This window comes from Paroedura picta, chromosome 2 (assembly GCF_049243985.1).
Source record: "Paroedura picta isolate Pp20150507F chromosome 2, Ppicta_v3.0, whole genome shotgun sequence".
NCBI classification, from domain to species: Eukaryota; Metazoa; Chordata; class Lepidosauria; order Squamata; family Gekkonidae; genus Paroedura; species Paroedura picta.
Genome location: NC_135370.1, coordinates 104,970,744 through 104,979,812, shown reverse-complemented (window position 1 = coordinate 104,979,812; position 9,069 = coordinate 104,970,744). Strand labels below are relative to the sequence as shown.

Here is a 9,069-nt window from a genome sequence, read left to right as displayed (position 1 = left end):
TTCATCCTATCTTTATTTTATCTTCCTGAAGGTTTCCATGCCCCCACCTGGAAGTTGCCAACCCAGCTGGTTGCATATGGAGGAAGAGTCAGGAATCAAAGCCAGTCTACACTCTAAATTAGTGGTCCCCAACCTTTTTGAGGCTGGGGACCGGCGGCAGCAAGGAGGGCAATTGACGGCCACACGTGCCACGCACGCGCAGCCACGCGTGCACATCGCACATGCGCGGCCATGCACGAGCACATGTGCCATGCATGGCTGAAAATGTGAGTGCACTGCACTTTCGCGGGTGTGTGCATGCGCGGCACTTTCGCGCATGCATAAAAGTGCCACAAATGCGCGTTTTCGGCCACGCATGCACAATGCGCGTGTGCAGCCCTGCTTCCCTCTCTGCCCCTCCCACAGTAAGAAGCTTGCCAGGCTGCAAGCTTGTGGCCTGGTAAGTTTCTTACTGCTGGGGGGACGGGGAGAGGGAGCCGCGGCCCAATGCCAAGGCCTTCGCGGCCCGGTGGTTGGGGACCACCGCTCTAAATAGTCTGCTACTCTTTGACCACTTCACCATACTGGATCTCAAGATCGAGTGGGGAGTGGGGGGGGGAGGGCCAGAACCCAGGAAGGTGCAAGTGGATGTACTAGTGCCTGTTTTATTCCTGGGTGCAACAGGCTTTTCCTCTAGTATATATTTATTTTGCAAGACTCTATTATTTGTGCACACTTGCTCTGGGAACCTACAGGGTTCAGTTTGGATCCATGTGGGTTGTACAAACCTGGAAATAAACTTCCTGGTGTCCTGTTTTAATGAAATAGGAAAGTGACTGACATTTGAACTTACCTTGTTCATAATATTTGTTTTGCGTTGACTCATATGAATGCCTCAACATCCATATGAGTCAACACAACTGCACTTGAATTTTTCAGCATGGTGGATGGCCAATGCTGGTGCACACTCAAAAATTATTATCTTGGTTGCATTGTGTATACTTCCAGGTCATCATGGGCAGGTCACGTACCATTTAATAGCAACTTTATACAAAGACAGGTGCTTCTTTTGCATCTGACTATTTTGTGGGGTTCATAGTGCCTGCTCTTTGGGCAGCACAGCATTCACTGTGCTGATGCATGCTGGGGACTGGTTCAAACTACTGTTCCCAGGTGGCAATGTGAAAATACATAAATCCAATTAAAACAAATGAATTTACTCAGCTTTAGGAATGAGGCAGAGAGCCAAAGCAAGCAAGTAGATACACAAACCATGTAGTTCTCTCCAGCAGGAGGGGGGAAAGCTGCTTTTGTATGTTTTTTTTTTAAAATCCAGTGTACTGAATGGACAGAAGAGAAGAAGGGGGTCAGCTACAGCAAAATGTTTGCAGTCCAAACCTGACAAACATTTCCTTAGGCAAAATAGGCAGGGCTAGATTACAGACTGCAGGCAGCCTCCTCTGCCTTTTCAGGGTTAAGACACTTAGAAAAAAAGATACAAGACAATGTAGTAAAAATAAAGGCTAGTGATATGGAGGCAGTGTGAGAAAAACCCAGCCGAGACTTACCTCGACCAAACATGGATGTGGTGGAGGACTTGCTGGGAAGGAGAGGCAACCACCCAGAGGCCCACTAAGTGTGCATGCTGCCAGAACACAGCACACACAGCATCAGTGGCAGGGCAGGACCTGTGGTGACTATTTAAGTCACCACATGCGTGGGTCTCGCCCTCTTCGCCAGGAACGCCACGGGAGTGGATTCACTCCCTCCCACCCTATGTTGTTGTATACAGCATCGCTCAGGTTATTGAGGTTATATTTTGTTCAATAATTGTCACAGCTGTGGGTTTGCATGGAATGGAGTCTGTTGGCAGGGAGTCTGGTGGCAGGCAATCTGTTGGCAGGCAATCGGACTCCCTGGGGTTCGGGGCCTCCCTATGAGGTGGCACATATATGAGTGAAGCTTACCCAGCTGGGAGGCCAGGAGTTTGTTTGCCAGGTGGCCTGGGAGCAGTCAGATCAGTTTGATACCTGGTGGCTCCCCCACATAGGTCACTTCCCTTGGTGGCAGACTTCAGTAGGCAAGGGGATCTGCTCTCCCAGCTGGGAATGGTGAGGGTCCCCTCTGGACTAATGGTGCAGTCTGCTGACTGTTAGGTCAGGTACCCTCTCCCATGCTGTGCCTACCCCTCCAACCCTCCTGTGGGGAGGTAATAAAGCTATGGCCTTGTTTATCCCAACATTGGTGTCACATCTTATTCCAGCACATAATGCCCTCCTGTAAATCAATGCATATGGACAGAACAATTTGATCTAATTTTGAATGTTCAAAAATAGTCAAACATTATTCCAAGGATCAATGGTCTACTCTTAGTTGTAAATAAATTACAATTTGAACAGAAGAGTGGTCAAGCAGCCATAGCCAGAACACAGTGTTTTGATGTCTAGAAGTATTTTCTGTTGTACATCTGGAGAGAAACAAGAAGAAATCCCAGTATTATTATTCACAAATGAATAGGGTTAGTTAGACATCATAAAGTCATCCCTTGGTGTAGTGGTTAGGAGTGTGGACTTCTAAACTGGTGAGCTAGGTTTGATTCCCCGCTCCCCCACATGCAGCCAACTGAAAGATTTTAGGCTTATCACAGGGCTGATAAAGCTGTTTTGACCAAGCAGCAATATCAGGGCTCTCTCAGCCTCACCTCCCTCACAGGGTGTCTGTTGTGGGAAGAGGAAAGGGAAGGCAAATGTAAACCACTTTGAAACTCCTTTTGGTAGAGAAAAGCAGAATATAAGAACCAACTCTTCTTGTTGTTAGCAAGGGGGGGGGGGGGAGAGACTGCCAATTTGTATTGGCTTTATCACCTTTGAAAACACACCAAATGGAATTTACTGCAATCTGAGCCAGCAAACTAGAATGGAAGAATATCACATTAAAGCTTACTTAAAAATATCTGTTTGTGATCTGTGAGAAAAGACAAATTAAATTCCATTTTAATGGGAAAAATGTACCTGAATGAGTTTCAACAAGAGCTGCTTCACAAATGGCATTAGCTACTACAGAGAGAGGATCCGTTGAAGGGGGAAACTGAATGATCACTGCAGAAGTGCAGTAGAAGTCTTTATTTTGCCATGAATATAGAGGTCAGGTGGCTGTGACATGTTGTTTCCTTGTTGAGATTATTTCGGTGTAGGGAAAAACGTGTGTGAAGCAGCCCTCAGACACTGGTGTCAGATGTCTGATTAACACAGAAAGCTAGAGGCCTGGTGAATCATTGGGGGGGGGGGGGAGGAAAGAGAATGTGAAGCACACCACAAATATTTTAGGTGTGGGACTATCTCAAATCCATTTTTAGATGTGTTTTTCTCCCTGCAGAGTTGCACATCTTTTCAAAACCTGTTATAAAAATATACTTGTGTAGTTTCAGAGTCTCCCTCCTCCTTTAATGTTGATTTTATAGAGCAGAAGTGTCACAAATGTTGAAAATGGGAAAAGGACAAAAATACATCAGAGAGAGGGGTTTTTTTAAAGCATGGGAAAGATAGTGTGAAAACATACCAAACTGCCATTCCAAAGTTTAGTCATGATACCCAAAATGTTATGTTTTCTGTAAAACACGAACTATTTTTGGATGCATTACTGTCACAAAGTGTAAACTGAGCATTAAGGTCAGCGTTCAAAGAACTGATATGGTACAGGGAAGAGCTGTGAACCCCGTCATTGTTTCTTGTTTTCACTGAAATGGATCCTAATTGTCTCTTCCACATTAGGAACTGTTGTAAAGATTATGAAACTTGGCAGTACACTCAGGGGCATTTCCCACGGCTTAAAAATAGCACAATGGTTGCTGATTGAAAACGCTACTAATTTGCCATAACGCACGACGTCGTAAACAATCTGCAACAATCCTGAAACCGACCCGCAAAAAGCGCTTCGTTGTAGCGCTTCTAGGGGAATCCAGAAAACTGGATTCACCCTCCGGATAGCGATACACTCCTGCAACCAATCTGCAACAGTAGCGCTAAAGACCTGTGCGTTACCATTGTTGCGGGTTCTTCAAAGTCCCTCCTCCCGAGCCTGTCCTCCAAACTTCCGGCGAACTGTTCGCCATTTTTTTTTTCTCCGAGCGAGCGGGGATCTACGAGGCAACGGGACAGCGACTGGCTTTCAAGCACGATCACTTTCGGAAATTCTGCCCGGACACCACAAGAGTTTTTCACAAGCACAGTGGCACACACCGTCACGTTCCCAAAATTTGCCCAAAGCTTAAAACCCCGTCTACCATCGGCCAGTCCTAGCGGAGTCAACGTACAGGGAGCATTTTAAAAAATTTTCCTCTGAGCGTGCCAACGAACATTCGCCGCTCGCAGTCTCCTGCTTAGCTTAGAGGGGTTCAATAGACGTGATTCGTGGTGATTTCATGAGGGGCGGCTTATGTGTAGTGGGTCTTTGTGTGGTTCCCAGTGCGTGCTTGTGCTTGGGTGCGGACAACCCCTTCCATTGGCGGCTAGACCTCCGGCAAGCGGAGTTGCCGTCCCCCGTTCATTTTAAAAAATTTTCCTCTGAGCGTGCCAACGAACGGTCGCCGCTCGCAGTCTCCTGCTTAGCTTACAGGGGTTCAATAGACATGATTCGAGGTGATATAATGAGGGGCGGCTTATGTGTAGTGGGTCTTTGTGTGGTTCCCGGTGCGTGCTTGTGCTTGGGTGCGGACAACCCCTTCCATTGGCGGCTAGACCTCCGGCAAGCGGAGTCGCCGTCCCCCGTTCATTTTAAAAAACATTCCTCTGAGCGTGCCAACGAACGTACGCCAGTTACATGTCATGTTTGGTTGATTTATGCTGTGGCTGGTGAATATTATTGGGGAACTGCCGAGTACTGCCGCACTTGCTCTCGGTTGAACACCGGCATGCGTTTGTGTAATGGCGGACATTTTCCTAAAATGGCTCCCGCTGCATGTTCAAACTGCTCTTCTCGCGTGTAAACGAATACGCGCATGCGTTAAGTCAAACAACAAGGGCGCCAATCTGGCCATTAGGAGCAGATCCTGTTCCCGCGCGAGGAGTTTTGAACGCGACATGTGACCTGATGTGGCCAATGTGCGTGTCCCCTGCTGCCCTCCACCAATCAGGAGCCGGCTAGTCCCTTTGTCTTTGTGTGCGGGAAGGTATATGATCCGTTGCACCCTGCACCTCCCACCACCATTTTGCTCAGCTACTAGCAAAAGCAACATGGAATCGTCTTCTCAAGCCTCGTCCGTCCCTGCAACCGGCCGTGGCCCAACTTGGAGGGACGCGGAGATCAGGGACCTGATCGGGATTTTCTCGGAGGAGAAAATCCAGGACGCGTTCCAGTCCTCCCACAGGAATAGGGAGGTTTTTGAACAAGTGGCTATTAAGATGCGCGCCCTGGGCCACAACAGGACCGGCCTTGAATGCCGGTCGAAGACCAAGACAATGAGGGCAGAGTACATGAGAGCCGTGAACCATAACAAGGGTTCCGGCAACGAAAAGGTGACCTGCCCCTACTTCGAGGAGCAGCGCCAGCTGTACGGGGACGGGGAAGGATCCGGCAGGCCGAAGCGCGTCGGCCGGAGCCTTAAGGTGGTTCGGAAGCCGGCTGCCCCGGTCGAGGAACCACCCGCTGAGGAGGATCCCGGCGAGGGAACCTCCTCCAGCTTTCGCCCTCCACCCCCCGTCCAGCAACGAGCCGCGGAATCGGTAACGCTGGACCTGATCGCCATCGTTCCTGGGGAGCCAGAGGAGGCTCCTGAGCAAACGCCCCTTGCCTCCGGTAAGTGATTTTCTTTTTATTTTATTTTTCCTTTTAAGCAAATGTGTGTTCTGACGTTTGGGCATCGTTTTCTCGTGTGTTCGTTGCAACGCATAATACGGTAGGCTGTGGAGTGCTTGCTGTGGTTACTATTTGAAACGGTTTTAATTTTATAATTTTATAATTTAATTTTTAAAAGATTTTAAAAGAAGGTAGGCTGTGGAGTGCTTGCTGTGGTTACTATTTGAAACGGTTTTAATTTTATAATTTTATAATTTAATTTTTAAAAGATTTTAAAAGAAGGTAGGCTGTGGAGTGCTTGCTGTGGTTACTATTTGAAACGGTTTTAATTTTATAATTTTATAATTTAATTTTTAAAAGATTTTAAAAGAAGGTAGGCTGTGGAGTGCTTGCTGTGGTTACTATTTGAAACGGTTTTAATTTTATAATTTAATTTTAATTTTTAAAAGATTTATTAAGATGGTTGGCTGTGGAGTGCTTGATGTGGTTAGTATTTGAAACGGTCATGTTTAACCAACAGCCCCAAAATATTTGCAGCATGCCTCGCCCATAGGCCTTCTGCAGTACTTTGGCTCACAACTTTGGGAGCTTGCTTTGTGGTTCATGGTGTATGCTTGCTCGTTTTTCACTATTTTCTGCTCTTGTCCACAGAGACACAGTTGCCAGGGACGGGGCCCCTAGAGTCTCCAGCAGCACCTGACGTGGATAGTGATTCGGGGGCATCAACTAACATTGGTAGGTATTAGTAAAAATAGGGGGGGGGGCTGTTTTAACTGCTTTGTGCTTTTCTGTTTGTGCAGGGCAGCAGCACTGCTAAGAGAAAGAAGAGAGTCCCTCTGCGTTGCTGGTGTAGGCTTTGAAGCTGGCTTTGCCACCCTTTGGTCCTAGATCTGTTTTTTTTCCTTTTTTTGCAGATTTCATACCCGGAACACAGGAGGAGGAACAGCCTAGGGTGCTTGGACCTCCTGCCCGGCGCAGGCGGATACAGATTCAAGATGGTGAGCGTGCATGACCTGTTCCTTTCGAGCCATAGCTGCAGGACAATGTCGCTAGGCACTAACCATGTGCTCCCTTTTAATTGTTGAGAGTCCTGCTGTGAAAGTAGGCAAAAGTAAAAGCACACCATGGGCAAACAAACAATAGCCATGTGCTCGCCGGGGATTGTTTAAATTCTTGGCAGGAAAACACGGGGACAAAAAAGAACACCATGTCCACCATGGTGTGTTTTGACTTTTTGGATGTTACTAACAGTTTTGTTTCTCATTTTTTGCCAACAGAGGTTCTTTCAGATGAGGAGGAGGAACCACCCCTGGCTCAAGGCAGCCCACCACCTAGAGGTGCGCTCCCAGCAGAGGAGAGGCTTACGAGGGAACGCGGCAGGCTGAGGCGCGTCTCCGTCTTGACAAGCGTGGGAGAGAGGCTCCTTGAGCACTGCTATGAGGAGTCACGGCGTGCCGCGGCCGCTGACCAAGCCATGCTCACTCTCATTGCCCAGGAGGGGAGAAAATTGAGGGCAGTCCTTAGAGAGACAAACCAAATCCTACGCGAAGGCGTGGAGGAGGTGCGTCTGATAAGGAGACTCATGGAGAGGGCTGTAGCGGTCATGGAAAGGGCCTACCCTCCACAAATCGCCCCCCCACCACCACCCACACCAACACCACCACTTCCAGCACCCACCCCACCGACTCCCTCTCAGAATGCCTCCACCCAAACAAGAAGGAGGACTATTCTCGGAAAGAGAAAAATTAAACCAGCAGACAAGTACTCCCCCTCCTAGTTTTGCCCACTTTTTCTATTTCATGTTATCTGTGTTTTGTTGTTTGTTGAATAAAGTTTATATTTTTGACTCTGTCTCTGTGTACCCTACTGTAGAATCTGCAAGGCTGAAAGCGGCCTCTCTAGTGATTGTGTATATTGTGGTACTGCTGTGTGGGTTGGAGGTTGGAGGGGTGTTAGTTCTAGGAGTTTTAGGAGTGTGGTGTGGGGTTAAATATGTGCGAGTTTAAGAAGTCACACTGGAGTCTTGTTATAAAATTTGCAATAACATTTTATTTTAAAAAACATTTTAACAGGGGAAAAACATTAGGGAGTGAAACTTGGAGCCCCACCAGCACCACCACCCCCCACCCCCCTGGAAAACCAATTTTTTTTAACAAAAGTATACATTTAACAGGGGAAAAACATTGGGGAATGAAACTTGGAGCCCCCCCCCCAACCCCTACCCCAAAACACAAACAGGAAACAAAACTCAGGTCCCACCGCTCCCCTCCCCAGCCCCTTCCATCGCCCTAACTCTCCTGCACAGCCGTCCCACGGTCCCCCTAACTTTGCGCCGGAAGAGCTCTTCGTCCTCCTTCTTCTTAACTGTGGGGAGGGAGAAAAAGTACACATTAGTACCACACATATTTTCAAATTTCTTTAGTTTACATGCATACACTTTTAAGTGGCCTTAGCCACAGTGTGAGAAGAGTTGGGCAGTGGGGAACATAACCTACGCTCTTCCGCCTCCCTCTGTTGCCTGTGCTGCTCAATCTCCCCTTTCAGCTCCGCCACTTGAGCCTCCAGGGAAGTAACTCTGGCCTCCATGGCACGCAGCCTTGCCTCCACAGTTTCAGCTATAGAAATCAAACAAAGAATTTGATCACACTCCAAAAGGAAGCATCACATCAGGCTCCCATATGGCTCCGTGTGGGTACACACACATGGGTCTCCCTCACAGACATAAAACTCTCACCTGCAGCCTGTCCCGAGGTGGAAGGTCCCTCTTCCTCCCCCTCCTCACGCTCAGGTGCTGTTGCCAGCTTGGATGGTGATTGTGTGGCTGGGCAAAGAAAAAGACAAATCATAATTAAAAGCACACAAAACAGAGATGAAACACAGCTGGTGGACACACCACAGTTAGAGTCTAAGCGCATAACCAAAGTGGTTCTACAGTACTGGCTGGCTAAGTCTGAGGGGGTTGACAGCATCTAAATACTTTCTCGAATTTCATTGGGGACAGTAGGGGAAAGAGGCAGCTAGTCATTCCATGCATGTTTAAGGGCAAAACACAACGAGGGCAGCACTCACCCATATGCCTCCTCATGTCCAGGGGGGGCTTCCCAGCCTTCTCCCATATTTTCACCATCTGGTCGTGGAAGACCGTCCTCCCACTTGGCTGCGGGATCCCCCCCCACTGTTCCAGACTGTTTAGGAAGTCCAGCTTAAGGCGCTTGAATTTTGTCCGGACCTGCTCCCAGGTCCGGACATAGCCCCTCTCCCTCAGCTTTGAAGCCAACACCAGGTAGGCACCCTTGG

General features: G+C 48.2%; 1 protein-coding gene across 1 annotated transcript; it reads left to right on the top strand.

Annotated features, from left to right (window-relative positions):
• Window positions 1–3,858: 3,858 nt before the first annotated feature.
• LOC143830085 (uncharacterized) lies at window positions 3,859–7,618 on the top strand. Its single transcript, XM_077321965.1, has 4 exons — window positions 3,859–5,772; window positions 6,424–6,507; window positions 6,687–6,770; window positions 7,050–7,618. Exons 1-4 carry the CDS (start codon window positions 5,151–5,153, stop codon window positions 7,547–7,549), a joined length of 1,290 nt encoding a protein of 429 aa, XP_077178080.1. The 5' UTR covers window positions 3,859–5,150; the 3' UTR covers window positions 7,550–7,618.
• The last annotated feature ends 1,451 nt before the right edge of the window (window positions 7,619–9,069 follow it).

Excerpts from the sequence above, each read along its gene's own strand:
- LOC143830085 (XM_077321965.1), top strand. The coding sequence starts at position 5,151 with ATGATCCGTTGCACCCTGCACCTCCCACCACCATTTTGCTCAGCTACT. Across the intron at positions 5,773-6,423 it reads GCAAACGCCCCTTGCCTCCG|AGACACAGTTGCCAGGGACG; the intron begins GTAAGTGATTTT and ends TCTTGTCCACAG. Across the intron at positions 6,771-7,049 it reads GCGGATACAGATTCAAGATG|AGGTTCTTTCAGATGAGGAG; the intron begins GTGAGCGTGCAT and ends TTTTGCCAACAG.